This window comes from Camelina sativa, chromosome 13, assembly GCF_030686135.1.
Source record: "Camelina sativa cultivar CO46 ecotype springtype chromosome 13, ASM3068613v1".
Lineage (NCBI taxonomy): Eukaryota > Viridiplantae > Streptophyta > Magnoliopsida > Brassicales > Brassicaceae > Camelina > Camelina sativa.
Window position 1 is genome coordinate 8,763,082 of NC_141892.1, and position 19,787 is coordinate 8,782,868.

At 36.7% G+C, this 19,787-nt stretch overlaps 5 protein-coding genes and 1 long non-coding RNA gene across 6 annotated transcripts; 3 read left to right on the forward strand and 3 right to left on the reverse strand.

Annotated features, from left to right (window-relative positions):
* Window positions 1–100: 100 nt before the first annotated feature.
* LOC104738079 (uncharacterized) lies at window positions 101–1,304 on the forward strand. The gene has a single exon (XM_010458315.3). It carries the CDS (start codon window positions 101–103, stop codon window positions 1,184–1,186), a length of 1,086 nt encoding a protein of 361 aa, XP_010456617.2. The 3' UTR covers window positions 1,187–1,304.
* On the reverse strand, window positions 1,215–4,916 carry LOC104736183 (uncharacterized). Its single transcript, XM_010456124.2, has 12 exons — window positions 4,715–4,916; window positions 4,341–4,491; window positions 4,169–4,246; window positions 3,939–4,054; window positions 3,438–3,491; window positions 3,192–3,279; window positions 2,971–3,063; window positions 2,660–2,700; window positions 2,240–2,293; window positions 1,796–1,959; window positions 1,596–1,665; window positions 1,215–1,504 (listed from the first exon to the last, which is right to left on the reverse strand). The coding sequence occupies exons 1-12, from the start codon at window positions 4,808–4,810 to the stop codon at window positions 1,379–1,381; spliced, it is 1,131 nt and encodes a 376-aa protein (XP_010454426.1). The 5' UTR covers window positions 4,811–4,916; the 3' UTR covers window positions 1,215–1,378.
* Window positions 4,917–5,229: 313 nt separating this feature from the next.
* LOC104736185 (uncharacterized) lies at window positions 5,230–6,946 on the reverse strand. Its single transcript, XR_759543.3, has 5 exons — window positions 6,713–6,946; window positions 6,539–6,626; window positions 5,805–6,413; window positions 5,640–5,727; window positions 5,230–5,547 (listed from the first exon to the last, which is right to left on the reverse strand). It is a non-coding gene; the product is annotated as an uncharacterized LOC104736185 (long non-coding RNA).
* Window positions 6,947–7,095: 149 nt separating this feature from the next.
* Window positions 7,096–8,927, forward strand: LOC104736186 (uncharacterized). Its single transcript, XM_010456125.2, has 3 exons — window positions 7,096–7,494; window positions 8,070–8,397; window positions 8,539–8,927. Exons 1-3 carry the CDS (start codon window positions 7,347–7,349, stop codon window positions 8,738–8,740), a joined length of 678 nt encoding a protein of 225 aa, XP_010454427.1. The 5' UTR covers window positions 7,096–7,346; the 3' UTR covers window positions 8,741–8,927.
* A 140-nt stretch (window positions 8,928–9,067) lies between these two features.
* LOC104736187 (protein SEMI-ROLLED LEAF 2) lies at window positions 9,068–14,334 on the reverse strand. Its single transcript, XM_087481274.1, has 18 exons — window positions 13,909–14,334; window positions 13,673–13,747; window positions 13,458–13,573; window positions 13,260–13,374; window positions 13,031–13,159; window positions 12,863–12,910; window positions 12,579–12,754; window positions 12,297–12,493; window positions 11,922–12,214; window positions 11,707–11,856; window positions 11,165–11,623; window positions 10,921–11,067; window positions 10,763–10,832; window positions 10,438–10,565; window positions 10,146–10,352; window positions 9,925–10,062; window positions 9,713–9,841; window positions 9,068–9,630 (listed from the first exon to the last, which is right to left on the reverse strand). Exons 1-18 carry the CDS (start codon window positions 14,041–14,043, stop codon window positions 9,268–9,270), a joined length of 3,075 nt encoding a protein of 1,024 aa, XP_087337400.1. The 5' UTR covers window positions 14,044–14,334; the 3' UTR covers window positions 9,068–9,267.
* A 1,241-nt stretch (window positions 14,335–15,575) lies between these two features.
* On the forward strand, window positions 15,576–18,627 carry LOC104736188 (leucine-rich repeat protein 1). Its single transcript, XM_010456127.3, has 6 exons — window positions 15,576–16,259; window positions 17,191–17,262; window positions 17,427–17,570; window positions 17,771–17,842; window positions 18,001–18,072; window positions 18,300–18,627. The coding sequence occupies exons 1-6, from the start codon at window positions 16,033–16,035 to the stop codon at window positions 18,370–18,372; spliced, it is 660 nt and encodes a 219-aa protein (XP_010454429.1). The 5' UTR covers window positions 15,576–16,032; the 3' UTR covers window positions 18,373–18,627.
* Window positions 18,628–19,787: the final 1,160 nt, after the last annotated feature.

The following is a 19,787-nucleotide window of genomic DNA, read 5'->3' on the forward strand; positions in this document are numbered from 1 at the left end:
TTTATTTGATCCTATTTTTTCTGCTTTATTTTCTCAAATTTTTCAAAAATTCAATATTTTCTCCTCCTCCTCCTCCTCTCTCACACAAGCGATTTTAAAAATGTCAGAATCTTCATCAACCCATCATGACTCACCACCACCTCCGACGAACAACGCCGATTCAGAAACCAACACCGTAACAAACGATTCAGAATCCAACACAAAATGTCAAACAGCGATCCAATCCTTAGCCACGATCGTCACAACAAACATCCCATCCACAATCTCTGCCCTCCTCGACGACGAACCCGTATCCACCGCGATCTCCTCTCTTCTCCAACGTCCAGACTCAGGCGCCGGAGACAACAACCTCTGCCGTTGGCTCTACGATACGTTCCAATCCTCGGAGCCTTCGCTACAGCTCCTCGTTCTCCGATTCGTTCCTTTGATCGCTGGTCTCTACCTCTCTCGTGTCCCTCTCCGTCAGCCGCAAGCTGGATTTGAAGCCGTGTTGCTCGCTCTCTACGCTCACGAAACAACCTCACGCGCCGGTCAAGCGATCACCGTAAACATCCCTGATCTCTCGCATCCCAGTATTTACCACGAGTCCACCAAAGGTCTGACGAAGAACAACAACAACAACTCGACGTGCCTCAACATCGCTGTGCTCTCCTCCACGTTGGATCCACACGGGACGGTTAGATCCACGCGCCGCGCTAGGATCGTCGGTGTCGCGTTGGAGCTTTACTACAGCAAGATCTCGAAGATGACGCGAGAATCCAAACTCAATTTCTGCGAATCGTGTGAGAAATGGGCGGGGCAAAACGGCGAAACGGAGCAATCTTCGTCGCGGGCTGTGATTCCGACTTTGAGCGATGATTCGTGGAGGGAAGGAGAGAGTGTTGTTGTGGCTATGGGAGGAAGATCTGAGAGAGATAGCGGAAGGATTCCGTTGCCTTGGGAGCTTCTGCAACCGATTCTGAGGATCTTAGGGCATTGTCTCTTCGGGCTCAAAGGGGAAGATAGGGAATTATCGGAGGCGGCGAATAAAGCTTGTCAGAGTTTGTATCTCCGGTCACTGCATGATATCAATTCCAAGGCGATTCTGGCTACCGGAAGTCTTCTCCGGCTCCGGGAGATGGCTCTTGATCCTAAAAACCAAATCGATCACACTGAGATCTCAAACGACGCCGTTATCACCGTTTGATTTCATTTTTTTTAGCCACCGTTTCAAATTGTCAAACCAAAAAAGTTTTTTTTTTTTTTTTTTTTTTAAATGTAAGGAGAGGCCACGTTCTATAATGATTTTTTTTTGCGTTTTACCAGATTGAAGAAGAAGAGGTCAATATGATTATGAGGACCTTATTATTAGTTTGATAAAAACAAAAACTAGAACATCTCAAGGGAAAAGATCCTGCATGTCGATGATGTCTGCAAGAACACCGGCTGCAGTCGTGTCGTTCCCAGCTCCAGCACCTTGAATCACCAAAGGCTGCTCCTTGTAGCAACGGCTATATATCTCTACCTGCAGTTTTTCAATCACTTCAATCATTCCTTTTACTGATAATAGGACAATCTAAAGGCAAAAAAATTGTATAGTCTTATAACAAACTTACTATATTATCACTGCCTCTTAACCGTCCCAATGGTGAATCTTTTGGAACTTCTCGAATGCCAACTTGAACGCTGCAGAGAGGGACCACGAAATTCAAAATCACACTAGACCAACAATTCCAACATTGTACACTAGCACTATGGGGTACTTTTAATTGCATACGTCTACCAAAACAAATTTCTTTAAGGTAACTGTTATTACCTTGAACCCTCAATCACACAGACATAACGAAGCACACACCCGTTTGATGAAGCTCTTTTAACTCTCTCCTCAATATTCTGATCAAGTTTTGCTATTCCATTATGGAGAAAATCATCCACAGACATGAGTTCAGGTCCCATATCTTCGTGATACAAGCTCTCTATCTACAGAGTAACAATAAAAACTATAAAGGTTATGTACAGGAGAAAAAATATGAAAGGAGTCTAGGAGCCATTTTTTTGAGGATCGAGAAGGCAGAAAATTTAGACAAGACTGAGATCAGCATGTCTACAGCCCAATTCAAACCTCATCATCAAAGACAAAAACGAACGAGACTTCTCCAGTCAAAAATTCAACTGGACACTCGACGAGAGTTGGTTCATCAGACATAAAACACAGCACCAAGTAGGGAAGATAAAAGATAAAGAGCTTTGAATGAGGCACCTTTATGCTATCCATAATTATCCTCTTCCCAAGAAGTCGAGCAAGAATCAAACCCTATCACCATAGAAACAAAGAAAGTTGAATACCATCAAAGTTTGTTTTAATTATATTCTCGTCAACAAATAATTTGCTTCAAAATGAAAAGATATGGGAGTTTCAACGCATAATCTTTTTAATCGCAGCGAGTTGGTAAAACAGAACAATTGGAGGAATTGCCTACCAATAGCATCAGGAAATCAGATTCAAGAAAGAAAGAAAAATTGTTCACATGACACCAGAAAAATCTTGACTGCCTTTTTTTGTACATTACTCGAATTAGATGCAGAAAGCAATCTGCCGTGTGGACTGCAGATTACCTCACCTATACTAATGGGGAAGCAATCAAATCTAGCAAGAGACATTACATCTATCTGTTCATACCTTTCTAGCAACATCCATGCCACTGAGGTCGTCACGTGGATCTGTGAAGAAAACATCATATTTAGAATATTCAGACATGATGTTTATTTTGATCTATAGCAGGTAGGTATTCCCAAGGCTAAACCAACTATGATGCACTATAAGATCAAAGTAAGTTAGAGAATATTGTTGAGCTACCAAACAGCTTATGGAGTATAGAAAGGCCGATAAAGAGATATCTACCTCAATATATTGCTGCTAAAAGAAAGCAGTTGACCATCAATCAGACAAACAAAGATATGTGCCATGATGACTAAAATAACTGGACAAACCTGGTTCAGTGTATCCCAGCGTTTTGGCAGCTCGAACAACTTGGCTTAGAGGCTTGCCATCTTCAAGCTCACTCATTACATATCCCAAGGTACCTAGCATTAATCGAACACGGATACAAAGAGACATTAATAAATAATAAATGCATATATCGTGATAAGAACAACGATTAACATCTATAACACTATGATGGTAACATGAATTGAATCTGAAGTGTGATTACCGCTCAAACTACCGACAATTCTATGAACAGGGTCTCCAGAAGATATTATGCGGCTCAAGGATGCAATGACAGGAAGACCAGCACCAACCTATAAATAAACATATGTCAGATGCTAAAGCTTTACAAAATTCACTACCTACCATACCAAATCACAACATTTTTACAACTAGTTTCACTTTCAATTTCAAATGACGATTACATGTAAACTAATAGTGTTACTCTATACACAAGCTGTGTTTCACCTACAGTAGATTCGTGGCGGATGAATCGCGGATGCAAAGCCAATTTATCATAATGTTCCTGCGCAGAAGACAAGGTGAGAGAAAATATGAGTCATTTCGAACTACTTCATAAGCTAGATCAGCACAGAACTACTATGAGTCATTTCGAACTAGATTAGCTGAGAATCTTTTTTCTAGTTTTCTCCTACACTATCTAGGTTATGTCCAGTTGTTAAAAACAGGATAGATGTGAAGAAAGAGCAATCTGGAGAAACTAGATTGGTTTAAATATTAATTTCCAAGAAGAATCTAAATCAACAAAGCAAGTTCTTCTTCTTAAAACAACATAAAGTACTGGTTCAAGACTCTATGATGTCTCTGAATATACATGTTCGTACTAAAGATACACCATAACAAAACCAAAGGGGAAAAGAAACAGCTACAGTGAACAGTTCGCTACCTATACCTGCACATTCATAGCATAAGCAAAACATGCAAAAATGGATTACTAGTAACACGAAGTTACCAGTGTAGAAGTAAGAGGCTTCTTATTTGCCAGGACAACGCAGCAACCCAAGTCAACTGCCTTGATCAATATTTCAACCGTTTCCAAGCTGGCTGAGCAATCCAAAACAGCTAAACCTATAGCAAATACATGAGTTTTTTAATCTATCAGAAGCTTCTTTGGGCCCAAAACTAGCATTTGATCTTTCAAAATAACAGTTTAATTTCAACCTCATGTTTGGTAACACAAACCTGTAGATTTACCCAGAAGTTTTGCAATTTCTTCTGTTTCCCTTTTTGCCTCGGATCCATTGAACACCTGACATCCACCTTTTTCAGAGGATAGAAAACATACATTACTCAGTTAATAATCCATAAAACAAACTCATGAAGAAAAAACACAATGGTAGGATAAAAGAGTTACCTGAAGCTCCCAAGTTAGATAATGGAGAACCAGTTGATTTGATATGGCAAACTTCTGACAAGAGTTCATCATTCAGTTCTTCTTTGAGCACATCTACTGAAGCAACTAAGGATTTACTATCACATACTCCAACCACCCGTAAATGAACTCCCTAGCAAATTAGGGGAAATTATTTCAACATTTGTGAAAAAAAACCTAGATGAAGATGATAAATGCACATGATGAATTGCTCATAGAAGAAAGACGATCCAGGACGCAAAGATTGAAGAAACCACATCCAGTTATAGGATTCATTATCACTCATTTACACATGAGGAAATCGAGGTATGGAGAAACAAGTGTAAGTGAGGAGAAGAGAGTAAAAGGAAAAGAACCATGCCGGCGTGAAGCGATCGGCAAGAGACGATGTGTTGAAGAAGGTGGCGACCAACGCCTCCACAGCCCATCAGAAGCACCGGGATCTTCTTCATCCTTCCTTCGTTTCTTTTTACACGGTCTGAGAGAAAACCACTAAAAGACTAAAACCTTTATTTGTATTTTTAGTCGTCCATTAAAATCGATTTTATTTTTCATTCCGTTTGTTTGAAATAATTTTGGCAATTTAATTTTCTGTTGTGGTAAATTTCATAAGATTAACCAACAAAAAAAAAATGTCAACTTGCTTTCAAATTAGAATTTGTAAACAAAAAAATATATTAATAATGTATTTTACTATTTTAAATAATAACATACATTTTCAAAATGAGGAATTTTTTTTGTTTTATCTTATAGTTACAAAACTATCCTAAGTAAAAAAAAAAAACAGATAAAAAGCTTTCAAATCAAACTTTTTTTTATCATTTGGTGAATATATACTTATTTAGCATATAAATACCTAAAAAGAAGAAAAAATCAAGCAAAGCCAACGTTAAAAGAATTATTACACAAGGTTTCGAATACACAACACTAAAAACATTAGAGATGAACTCCAATAAAATTCTAAATCGAAAAGAAAATAACATTTAAGTTATGTATACTCAATATACATTATTGTTATTGTATTACAAAAACTTTTGACAATGGAAACAACAAACGGAGCATTGGAGAAGAAACATGAGCTGAGATCATAATAAAATGCTAGCATGAACCAAAAACTTCCAAACATACGACACCCATTTCACATTCTGATGGGCAAGTGCAATCTCCTTCACATCCAGTGCAATCGCCGCTATAAAGGTTCATTTGAGCAAAATATTAGTAACTTTGGTTTATATTCTAACAAAAATCAAATTCTATCAATGTTTATAAACTAATACCAACCTGCAGTTTGGACAACATGGGGCAAAAACTTCTGATGTCTTTGTTTCAGTGTCGTCTTCTTCGGAGTTCATAGTTTGAATCGGTGGAGCTGCACGCATATCACCAAAGAAATAAGATAGCTACCTTTAATATATATAAACTTTAAGAAAATGCAAGGTTGTTCACCTTCGATTGTGGAGGAACTCATGATTTGGATCCTTGTATTTTGAGAAGATTGCTAGCTAATTATTGTAATTTATAATGATGTCAATGGGGAAGTCCTGTTCTTTTTGGCTATTGATCGTTTCTTCATCATAAATCTCCAAATACTGAAACTTTCAACTTGTAAAATGTATAATTTGTTTCGTTGTAGAAATTTGCAAGTTTTGAAACTTTCCAAATAAACAAATTCAAATTGTGCCCAAGTGGATCAAATTCAAACAATATAAATGGGAGTGGACATCATCAAACATAAAAAATTAAGGCGTTAAATTACCAATTAGTTTGGTTTGATTTCGAATGAACTTTTATTTTGTTTCGGTTGGACCAATTCCTATTTTAAAATTAGAATTCGTTGGTATCTCTTTTCTTCCTATAAATAATCAACAATATACATTATTGGTTAATGTATAACAAAAACATTTGACAATGGAAACAACAACGGAACATTGGAGAAGAACACATGAGTTGAGGTCATAAATAAAATGCTAGCATGAACTAAAAACTTGCAAACATCCGACAGCACATTCTGATGGGCAAGTGCAACCGCCTTCGCATCCCGAACAAATGCAATCCCTATAAAGGTTGGAGCTAAAAATTAGTAACCTTTTTGTTTTTTTGTAACCTTGGTTCATATTTTATCGAAAATCAAATTATATCAATATATATATATATATATATGCATATACACTAATACGTACCAGACTGGACAACATGAGGCCAACACTTCTGTTGTCTGTGTTTCAATGGCATCATCTTCTTCGGAGTCCATGGTTTGAATCGGTGGAGCTGCACGCATAATTTGCCAAAGAAAATGGATTATTCATAAGGAGACGATTAATTATAAAAACTTAAGAAGGTTGTTTGTTTTTCACCTTCGGTTGTGGAGGAACTCATGATGACTTGATTTGGATCCTTGGATTTAGGAAGATTGCTAAGCTACTTATATTTGTAATCAATCATGATGTTTAATTAGGAGGAAGGTTCTTTTGGTTATCCCCATCCCTTCTTTATCATAAAACTCCAAATTCTGAAACTTGCAACTTGTTTCCGTTGGTCAACTATGCAAGTTTTGAAACTTTCCAAGTAAAATATATTGTGCCCAAGTGGATCAAATGAAGAAACAATAATGGGATTGGTTGGTTGGGCATATCATAATTTTAGAAGAATAAAACCGGTTTACAGTTTCGAATGAGCTTTTATTTTGGTTCCGTTGGACCGATTCCTATTAACCGCACCAAACCGGATCTGACCCCTCAGATGATCCGATTGCCCGATCTTGTTCGGTTATTAGGGTATACCATACACAGTGCACTGATTTGCTTCACGAGTTTCTTCTTCTTCTTCCTTAGAACCTCAGATCTTATTCTTGGCAATTTTCCTCCATGGAATCCGAGAAGATTCAAATGTAAATCCTCCTTCCGATTCATATATTTCGCGTAATCGGAGAGTCCTCAGATCGAGCTGCAATTTTTCGGATCGTGTTTTCTATATTCCGGTACAAGAAGAATGGATACTTTCACGGCGGAGGATCTATCGACGATCGGTGGAATAGCGACAGTCTCGCTCCTTCACTCGTTTATTCCGACTCATTGGTTACCTTTCTCAATCGTTGGACGTGCGCAGAAATGGACGCTTTCTAGAACACTCCTCGTCAGTATGTTCCCAATTTCTAATTTCCTTACGTTTGGATTTCTGCATTTTTTCTGACATTCATGCATGCGCGTTCGATGTTTCTGGAATTTTAAATTGTTCTAAGGCATTGTTTGATTATGGTAGAAATGGATATTTAGGAATATAAAGGCATGAATTGAATGGATTCAACTGCTGCTTCAATGGTCTAAAGACGTGTATATGTTGTGAATGGGGTTCGTCATTGGTGTTGCATTTGGTGTCTTATGTTTATGAATGATGAGTCTCACACTGAAGTGAGAGTAGCGTAGAGTATATTGAAATGATGACTTGGGATTAGGCTTTTAAAAGATTACTGATCTTAGATCAATTCTCTATTTACAATGTATGAGGAGATAACATTGTCACGCAACCATATACTAGTCAGGGTGATCGGTTTTTGCTATGGATCACATTCGTCTACTGTGAAAACGTGTCTGAAAACAGCCACCTTACTCATCCAAAAGCCAATTGTATATGGTTCAGTGATTCCCTTTCTGTTTGGTCAAGTGTTGTTGGCATATTCTTTTCTTATCTTTTCTAGTGTCACTGAATTTTCAGCTGCATTTGGAGCAGTCCTGCATGTCATTTCGACTTCCCTTCTTGGTATAACAGCGATCACAATGGCGAATACCATTGCTGGTGAAGAGACTGTTCACAAACTTGCTTCCCTTTTGCTTGTTTTTCTTGGTGGAAGCTATGTCTTGCTGTTTTTAGCTGGTAAAGGTGGTCACACTCACTCTCATAACCAACCCATGGAGAAAATGGCTGTTGCTGGGCTTGTCCTTGTTCCTGCTTTATCTCCTTGTGCAACAACTCTCCCGGTTTTCCTTGCTGTTGGAAATTCCAAGTCGATGATGGTTCTCGCCATCATAGTTCTGCTCTTCAGGTGAGACTAAGTCTACTGTTTTTTTTCACATGAATTACGCTTCAGTAAACATCTCTCTCTATATAGTCAATCCTAGGACAATTGGGTACGATTTTACAAGGGAAAGGCATATGTCTGATATGATTGGTATTGTTTTCGCAGCACCATATTGGTGATGACATCGCTAGTGGCTCTATCATTCTATGGTGCAAGCCAGCTCAAGTTTCATTGGGTGGAGCGTTACGACAAACTTCTGGTTGGTTCGGTCCTGTGTCTGGTAGGTATCTTAACCCTTCTCTTCCATGACCATGACCATGGTGGTCATGAAGCACATCAACTCCACAGGAAAATCATCACTCTCTAGAGACCATTTCGAGTCTCTGTTTTTGCCTGTCATGTCTGTTTGTTGTGGAGCGGCTTTCAGGGTTTAAGAATCTTTCTGATATGCGTTGTATGTCTATAAGTCTATAACTAGTTGTAACGCTCTCCTTTGCATGTGAAAAAACATATGACAACATTATAAACTCCTTTAAGAGAACAGCTCTTTTGCAGGTCTACTGTAGTTAATACACAACGATGTAGTCGTACCGTTGATTCTTGTAGTAGTACATAGTTTTTTTTTTTTTTTACATATTTTAGATTTTAAGATCTATAAGTGGTCGGCTTTGCCAACAAAAATGGTTGACACCAATCCAGAAGCTAAGCTAATATTAACATCTTTTACATATGATTCGATTCTTCATTCGCTCCAAAGAAAGTATTGTTTAGGCAAACAACTTACCCGTTTGGCTTTTTCTCGACGAAAAAAATTGTTCGATAATGTGTATAATAAGTATTGAAGAAAAACTGGAACACATGTAGAATACCAAAAAGGGATTAATATTAACTAAACTATTCAAGAGGAACCAGCGGCTTGGTTTTAAGGAAGTTGTCAAAAGGAGTAGAGGCAGGAGGATTGAAGAAAGGAGGGGTTTGATACTCAGTGACACACACATTAGAAGACGCTGGTGCACCCAACCCCATCATCTCCCACGAACTCCTCTGCTCCACAAACGGATTCCCACCACCACACGGCAAAGCAGTAGGTTCCTTGGTTTGGCTGTTGCCGAATTTGTTGCTTTTTGCAGACATGAAAGACATCTTCTCTTGCTTCCCCATCAAAAGAGCCTCACAATGTCCTGCCATTTCTGTGTATGTCATGTCTGGTGGATCAGACACTGAGTATCTTCCCATTTGTGCTGTTGTCTGAGACACCTGCACCCGTTTTCATCTTCTGTCAGTCTACATGTTTGCGTTTTGGCATTTGCATTTAGAACCATAAAGAAAAAGAACTCACTGCACTTAGAAGTTCATCGATGCTCAGAAGAAACGCGGTTTTGGCATTAGGTTGTGTGTCAAGACCAAGCTGTTCTTCTAGAGGACTTGGTACTGCATCATTCTCTGGTATAAGCAATTGAGTTTCAGCCTGCAAAAGTAAACAGAAACAGATTGATGTTAGAATAACAAAATAACTTCATATTTCAGAAATCGAGCGCAAAAAGTGGATACATTATCTCTAGTCTTGTTGTTTTTTTCTTCAGAACGGTAAACTTGTTTTGGAGATTCTGTCAACTGCGTTCCAACTGGACAACCATCGATAGGTAAGAAATCTGAAACCAGCTGCTCCTTTATAGACGACGAATCTTGCTGCAGATTAAACCATTATACACAGGTAAGTAGTTAGACACTCCAACGTAGTTACAAAAAAATGATCAAGATTTTGATAGTACATCTGATAGTTTTCCAAGAAACTTCATTATCATGGAAGCGTAGTGTTCTCGAGGTTGATTTTGTGTGGTTTCTTCTATAGCGACAAATGAACGTAAGGCGTCTTCATCATCTTCTTTTGACCCATAATTCTTTTCCGGTTGCTCTGCTTGTCCATAGAAAACAGCATCTAGCTTGCAATCTTCCACCAAATGAATAAAAGGGTCTACCTGATATGCAATATATATACTTTATCAAGCTGTGTATATTATAGAAGAGAGGCAGAGCAAGAACGTTAGTAAAACTCTTGACTACCGTTTTTTCCTGCAGTGCGGTTTTTGCGCTATTAACAAGAGGAGGGATGTTGAAGGCTCTTGCTGAGAAAATTATCATTGATGTAGCCAGAGTAAATAGGGATCTACGCCTTGATGGCTGCAATGGTCCTAAAATTGGCAACAAAAATGAATCCGTGAAAAAAAGGTAAAATGTTTACTTATAACAGTGTGTGCATCTACTTAAATCTTAATGTAAGAAAGATGTAGAAAGATGTAGAAACAATCTTATTTGTTTCTAGTTTAGCTCGAAACGGTAAATAAGAGATGGTCTACAAGTTTATCTGCAACTCTGCAAGGGACTATACCTCCAAGAGACAGATTCCGCAAAGAAAAAGCTAGCTGAAAGCTCCAGACCAAGACTTCATTGCTAGAGTGCTACGTATATTTATCAATCGCTTGTAAATTAGTGCAGTGTAACTATTTAGTTTCATAAAAGACTAGAGAACCTATTTAACTACTGTACCTTAGTCCGGCCAAATAAAAGAACTAAGCTAAAAGTATTAGCAATGGCTTCATAATTTTGTGGCATGTTGTGAGGAGATAAAGACTGCACCCAAATCGATGAAAGCAAAAGGCAAATCTGATGGCTGCTTAATCTTAATGGTATCACCTGAAAAAGTTAGTCATTGAGAGACCAAATTATAACAAAATGATATAATTTTCATAAATCTAATGATTCATTATTTAAGGCCAAATGTGAAACATACTGGTTTCTCTGGTGAACTTCCCGAAGAATTCTGATCTAATACTGTTGATGATGGGTTCCTTTTCACACTCTGAGTCCGACTGTAACTTGACTTTAACCGGCTCAATACTGAACTAGTATTGTTCTTTGGCTCCTCATCATCAAAACTTTCACCTCTTGTGAATTTTGATTTTGACCTGCTAAGTGTTGAAACCCTCTCCATCTTTGCAGTATCATCAACAGAACTATCTGACTCCAACTTCAGTTTCCTAAAGAGTGCAGCTGAAGAAGAAAACACAGACACAGTTCTTGACAATGTCCTCTGCATATCAGCAGGCCTTCTAGACTTGGGAACTGAATTTGGACAAACTGAAGACGGGACCAAAACAACAGAAAATATACGGTGAGCCCCCATCCTTGATTCATGGTCAGCACACACCATAGCTTGAAGCAGTTGATGGAAAAGTGCATCTGGAAAAGCCTGAGAAAAAATTAAGATTCCATGTTATTTTCTTATTCCCCTAGCGTTACATAGAAACTTCCAAGTTTTAAAATGCAACTTGCCTTGTTTTCATATGATAAATTTGGTATAGCTGCTATAATTTGTGCCGTACGAAAAACTGCAGCGATTAGAGTTCTTGCCATGACTGTAATATTTGACATGCTTTCCAACATGACAGCCATTATGTCAAGAATAGGACCTGCGTCTCCTACCTACATTGTCAAGAGACCATCAGCGGTATATTCAGAGCTTTCTTGGGGATAAAAATAGAGGTTACCTTTAGGGATAACTGCACGAGGCATTGTTCAACCGCAGCTTCGAATTTCAGGTTATACTGAATCATCTCATTCCCCAAGTTCGAATCATCTAATGAACAATGAATGCTCTTCCTCAGATGCCTAATCATATCACTCAAGGCACCAATGATTGCCACGGATGGCAGAACTTTAGTCTGTTGTGCAAGTGCAGTAGCAACATAAACAATGTCAAGTTGCATTCTAGGCTTCTTTAGAACGTTCTTGTGATCAAGATGCTTGATCAGGATGGACAACAGGAAATGTGTGTTTTGCCCTGTCGTCATCAGTTTACTCACAGTTACTAACAAGCTGACTAGAATGCCACAAATAAAACCAAATGGAGAGACAATACAAACCAGAACGTTCTATCAACAACTGAACGTCCTGCAAAACATATAAGGCAAGACCGTTCTCCGTGGACCAAACTTCATTGAAATCAAAATAGCGGAAGAGTGACTCGAGGACACGCCGCACAGTTGTTGCTTCTTTTGCTAACTTCGCCAGATTATGCAGGCAAACTCTCGACCAAAACTTGGGGTTTTTAGCATCCTCCCTGTAATCTCTTTCAATCAGAAAATATATTCAAAGAAAACAAAACAAGAAGCATGCAGAAATGAAGCTTGAGTAGAAGGATTTACACAGATACAATTGCCTTGCCTCTGTCATCCACGATTCTTGACCAAGAAGCAATCCTTGTTTCAGCTTCTGCAGGAGATAGTTCTTTATCAATAGAAGCAGTCTTGTCTTCTTGATTGACGGCAGAAGTGGAAGACTGACTGAGGCCTCCATAATTTTCTAAGACAACAGAGACTACCTGAAAAATAAGAGAAACACAGAGGATAAAGTATTCAACAAAACTACAACTTATGAGACTGAGTCAAAACTAAATAAAGTCATTGTAGAATTCGTATACAAAACTTACATTGTCAAATTCAACTGATATATGTGAAAACTCTCCCATAAACCAAACCTGGTAAAAAGTGAACGTGAGTGTATCAATACTTTTTCTTGCAACTCTCAATCATAAGACATGTTTAATGCTTAGAGATAACAGTTGAAATGGAAGGAAGAAACTGAGTTATATGACTACCAAGGATGAGAGTGCCTGGAGACCAGCAGCACACATATTTGTTGTCCTTTCTTCTTCTCCCAATTCATGAGCTAAAGGACAGATTTTTGGGATCAACCCATCTAAGTTAAACATATAGGTACCCTCTGTCTGGAACAAAAAAAAAAAAAAAAGTAACGAACATGATCAGACTTTTATAAGAACTGATTTTGTTTAGAATAAGGTAAAGTAAAAGTGATAAGATATGCACCTGACTAGTAACAAAATCATAGAGAGCTTCACAACCTAACATACGCATCTCATCGTACCTAGTTTGATCTAGAAGAATATGAATCAAACCAAGGTAGCTACTAGCAAACAACGACCTGTAAAAACACACAATTCATTAGAGAATGCCAAAATATTATCTTTAAAAAGTATTATAATAAAGAGACAAGAACATACGTACATTTGTTCATTACAGGAAACCAAGAGCTTCTTGTAGATAGACATTACAATCTTTACAGAGTGGAACTGCTCCATCCTCAATTCCTTGTAACACCTTTGTTCAAGAGAGGTTGTAATCTAAAAAAACAATATATGGATAATGGAACCATAGCTTGTTAAAAACTGTAGAGGAGTTAGCTCCTTTTGATTAATATCAAAGAATGTTAAGGATATAACCTTAGGGATACGAAGAGGGTTCTTTGCAGCATATTCACATAATTTACCGATTTTTCTATCATTAGGTTGCTCATCCTGCAATATTATGAATGCAATATAGTATGTATCATCAAATTTTTAGGAGAACTTCACAGAGTCAATAAGGAGAACACTTGATAGTATCAAGGAGCTAATGCCTTGTATGTAACAGGGGAATGTGAAAAAAAGAGAAAGGCAAATCAAGAAGCAAGAAGAACCTGGGATCGAGGGAAGATATCAGCGAGAAGATGTTTATATCTTTTGACGGGATGTCTCGATCTGGCTCGCAAAGCCGGACAAAAGCAACACAAGCTTTCGCAGACAGGGAACATGGTTCTTGAAACGACCCCCATCTATCTCTCTCTCTCTCTCTCTTCCGCGAAGATTCGAACAATGATGATGAAACGGAGATTTTTTACAGGCACATGATGTATGGATCAAACGTAAGAGAGGGAATGGGACTGGGGTAACGAAGGATCAAAACAGAGATCCATCAGAGAAATTGAGGAAGAAGAGAACCGACGAGTTGTGTGAGTTTTGTAAAAAGAGGAGATAATTGCGGATTTTTTTTCAAAACCAAAATTTTTTGAAAGTTATTTTTTTTATTTTTTGGCCTTCCATTTACTATTTTTGTGTGTGTGTGTTTTTTTCTTCTGTTGACATAATGATTTGATGATATATAATTGAAACAAAATAAAGAAAAGAATCTTATTGTACTTCAAAAATTAATTAATTAATGGACGTTTTTGTTAGTGCTAGCTAGACGCCTGAACTTGTCATGACATTACCCAAAGAGGAACGATGTATGATTTTTTTTTTCTTTTTGAATAATGGGGAAGGAACGTAATTAAAGGAAACTATTTTTGGGTAAATAGTAAATACAATCACATCCTCTCATATTTCTCAAACCCCTAATTGTACACTTTTCTTCCTCTCCAAGAAACAGATTTCAATGCCACATTCTTGAAGGACACAACATTAAGAAGAAGCATACTGGAGTGGTGTCTACAAGTCTTGCTTGTATTGAGGTCGTAAACCAATACCTGGATGCTTAGGATTTAGGAATGGCGAAATGTAGCATACATGTATATGTTTCTTTGCAAATTCAAAGCAACAATAGCTTTCCAGTAAGAAAGTCCAAACTATAACACACAAAAACAACACACATCACATCAAGATAATAAAAAAAAGCCTGTAGGTTTATTAAGGCCCATAGTTGTTTAAGGGCCAATAACGAGAGATGCGGATCTACATAAATTTGAGGCTTCTAGAGAAACCCTAGCGGAATACGAATGGAACCGGTTATTAAATTTCAATATCAGGCGAACGTTGTGGAGGAGTTGGTGTCGTCGTCGTCGTCGTTTAGAAAAGGACAATTTTTTATAAAAAAAGGAACTAGGAAGAAGAGTGGAGTTGCTATTATTATTCCGACATGTAAGTGTTGTTATGTGTTTGTCGGATCAGATTCCATCTCCTCCTCCTCCAGAGAGTACCTTTTATATTATTCTCCCCGAACCCGAATATCATTGACTTTTCTTGTATTAATCTTTTAAATAATTTGTTATGTTTGCACTTCTTTTTCTTTCGTTTAGTTAGTGCACACAACTCGTATTCCCATCATCAATGATTAAAATATACTATATAGAACTCGTATCAAATATTCAAAATCAAACAAAAAGTGAAAAAAATATATATCTCATTATTGATAATGATACATCAGAAGAATAAAAATAATGTGTGCGCACACACACACACACACCAAATAAAATAAAATAGGATACTGTTTGGTTCCGCGTAAAACGAACTCAAGTCTCCACTTTTGACTAATCTTAACTTCTTTGACCAACAAGACTTTTATGCAAAGAAAGACTTTTACTTTTTTCTTCCTCTTAAAAATTCAAAGTTTAAACTATTCCACCCAATGTTTTAATTTTTACATACTATTTAAAAAAAAAAAAATTCAACATTTGATTTTTCCTTAAAAGTTAGTATAAAAATATCATTTTTTTATCTCTTGGAATATTGTACTTTCTTTTGTAGTGGAATAAAAGAACCGTTTTAAAAAATAAAAAGTATTTTACCAAAAAAAAAACAAAAAAAAAATATACAGTAATGGGGAATGTTTTTAAAAGTATAATATGAAAATGTTTTTTTTTTGAAGTGTTTGTCTTTGGTCATTTTCAACACACATCAATCTCGCATAATCGATTTCTTCATTTTTCAACAAAGGGGGAACGAACGAACGAACCAACCAAAAACCCTAATTTTGCATCTCTCCTTTCTCCAAAATTTCACCTTTTTTTAAACTCAAAATCCCTTTTTTCAATTTCTCCGTCCTCAACATGGCGTCTCGAAACTGTCGGTGGGAGCTCCTAGTCGCAGCTTCGCTAACCCTAACTTTAGCTTTGATTCACCTGGTGGAAGCTAACTCAGAGGGAGATGCTCTCTACGCTCTTCGCCGTAGCTTATCCGATCCGGACCGTGTTCTCCAGAGCTGGGATCCAACTCTTGTTAATCCCTGTACCTGGTTCCATGTCACCTGTAACCAAGACAACCGCGTCACTCGTGTGTAAGTTCCTCTCTTTACGATTCTATCCAGATTCTTTTGTTACAGTCTCTTATATATTTCTACCCTTATCTCTTTTGATTTTTCGCTCTTTAGATTCTGGGTTAGTTTCTATTTTTAGATTCCATCCATCATATTTAAAGTTTCAGTCGATTTATATATAATCTGAGCTTTAACAATGGAAGCTGTTAAATGTCAGATAGACCAAATTGTTACTTATAAGATTTAATGAACATATATGATTTGAAAGATTTGGTTTTGATTGTTCATAGTAGGCGCCTCTCGACTTGTTTGCTGGATGTTATGAAGTCAAATTTGGGGTTTTGCTTATATGTTATGAACTTATGATGATTAGCTTTCCTTTGTCCTTGGAAACACTTGTTTATCTGATGAAGGGATAACTTTAATTTGGTTTCTTTTAAGGTTCATGTAGACTATTTATGATATATGGTCCTTTTTCGCAGCTTCGAATGCAGAGTACGGTAGTTTGTTCTACTTTTTTTAGTATGAAAAGGGGGGGGGGGGGGGAGATCTAAAGGCTAAAAAGCCTCGCATGTTTTTGCACAGTGTAGACTTTTTCTAAGTCATTGGATTCCGTGGGAAAGTCTTGAAAGAATCCCCAATAGTTGTTCCATTGATTAAGGAGCTAAATTTTGTGTGTACCTCATGATTTTCTCTATGCTTTGTAACTGATCTAGATTACTTTTTGGTCCCTACTTTGTGAGTTCTTACGCTTTTTTACAAGAATTGTGGATTCTTTGTACTTGATTACATCTGATTAATCTCTCAGAACTGTTGTTTGATGGATCAAGAGAATAGCTAATAGAGAGTATCTTAAACTATGCTTGTCTCTTTTGCTTTAATTTTTCTTACTTTCCAACAGTATAAATATATGTTTTTTTTGCTCTCAATCTGATTCTACGTATTTTGGCAGGGATTTGGGTAATTCAAACCTTTCTGGACATCTTGCGGCCGAGCTTGGAAAGCTCGAGCATTTGCAATATCTGTGTGTCATCACTCTGTTGACTTCTGTTTTTCCTAAAATTTAACTTCTCCGTATGCCAGCTTTAATGCAAATAGATAGTGGAAATAGTAAACTGTTTGGTACGAGATTCATTATGTAATTTGACAATGTAGTTTAACTTTTTACTTGTACTATGATTGACACAGAGAGCTCTACAAGAACAACATCCAAGGAACTATACCTTCTGACCTTGGAAACCTGAAGAACCTCATCAGCTTGGATCTGTATAACAACAATCTTACGGGGACAGTTCCTACCTCTTTGGGAAAATTGAAGTCTCTTGTCTTTCTGTAAGTTGCTATCAAACTCTGACATGGACACACCAAACAATATACATGTTTTGACTTCTTTCAAATTGCAAAATGGTTAATCAAATGTTGCGTAAAAGAACAAGATGGTTTATGTGGGTTGTTTTTCCATCATCATGTGGTTAGAACTATCTATGATATCTTCATACCCAGTCTATCTAAGAAACTGTTTAATGTGGCAGACGGCTTAATGACAACCAATTGACCGGCCCAATCCCGAGAGCACTCACAGCAATCCCAAGCCTTAAAGTCGTGTAAGTTCATTTCTGTATTGTATTTTGTTTTTGTCTGTTAAACGCTTTGTGGCTGTTCTCTGAATCATTAGTCTTTCAACCTCTTTTTCATTAAGCCTATTGACTTCATACTCGTACCTTTTTTTTAAAACATATTTTCTTTGTCATCCTTTTCTCAGTGATGTCTCGAGCAATGATTTGTGTGGAACAATCCCAACAAGTGGACCTTTTGCACACATTCCTCTGCAGAAGTAAGTTACTTCTTTAAATTAGCAACAAGTTTCATGATTATGCTTCCCCTGCATTTTGCATTTCCCCCCAAGTTACATAATGCTTTTCTCATGTGGAATGAGTATGAACCAAAGCGACCTTACTCTGTTATGTAGTCTTCTTGTTATGGATATCAATTGAATCTGATGTTTAGTATAAACTGTTTCATGTGAGCATTTGTTCCTAATAATGGAAAACGATTGTGCAGTTTTGAGAACAACCCGCGATTGGAGGGACCTGAATTACTCGGTCTTGCAAGCTACGACACTAACTGCACCTAAAAAACCTGGCAAAACCTGGAAAGAAGAAATGGGGGGTGACCTTGTAAGAACACTTCACCACTTTATCAATTATCACATCTATTATTATGTAATGCAGTATATATATGTAGTAAAAAAAATGAAGCAGTCTCAATTGAGGCAGAGACCACCCAAAGACTCACGTCTGTGTATGTAAAATTTCTAAATGCTGACTTTCGCTTACTGTAACATTTGTATCGGTATGGTATCAAGTTATTTGTCTTGTCTTCATCAAAACTTGTGTTAGATCTGTTATTATAAAGCAAAATGAAAGAAGAAAAGGAAATTGGGTTATATACATAACCTAATGTTTTGTTTAGACTTTAGAGCCATTCAGATCTATATTATACTGGGATTTATCTACATAACCCATATCCGACAGTTACATATGTTATATAGTCCTTTATCAGTCACATGTGAGTTTGAGAAAATTGCAAAAAGAAAAAAATAAAGTGTGATAATTTGATATTTTTGGGGGTTGTTTATGACCACAAGAGGCTTGTACGAAACCAATAGATAGAGAGTGAGTAAAAACTGATGTGAACTCTATTACTCTAAGGCCATGTTTATAGAAACATCACATTGGGTGTTCTTAGGCACTTTAAAAATGAAAATAATTGAATAGTGGACTTAAGATCAGGCTCATTGATCTTATTCTAGAACTGTTCTTGGACCTGATCTTGTGTGACGTGTCTCTCTCGGATTGGTTGAAAATATATGGAATAAATTTGGACATTAATCTATGTATTAATTAAATAAAATGTTTGTCTTGTTTAATTAATTAAGTAATATGTTTGTTTGTTTTTTTTAAAAAATTTCATTTACAATGTTTTTTTTGGTTCATAAAAATATGGCGTTGTATTTTGAATTTTAGTAAAAGTTTTATAAGTTTGCAATTAAAATGTTATTTTATAAATTTTTGTAATTGTAATATGTTTAAGAATATTAATAAATATTATATTATTAAATAGTATTAAACATTCTTAATTTTTTTATTAAACATTAATCTATGTATTTATTAAACATTCTTAAATTTCTATAAGAATATTATATTATTAAATATTAAGATCTTAAACATGTTCTCCTAATAACTAACTTTTTAACAAAAGTTCTTAACTACTGATCTTACATTATTTTCACAATATTTATACTCTAAGAACACCTTAAACTGATTTCCCTATAAACATGCCCTAATGGTTTGCGTTTCAGTGGTGCATTATTTACCTCGACTGCAGTATCTTTTCCCAGTGAACACCTGCCATTGTCTGTTTCTAATTTTCTAATATTTTGTCAATTATACTTTTTATATATAACTTTTTATTTTTGTCAATTAAACATAAAGAGAGTTGTACGCTCGTATTTATACGTAAAGATTCTCCCGGGAGGACTCTTTTCTT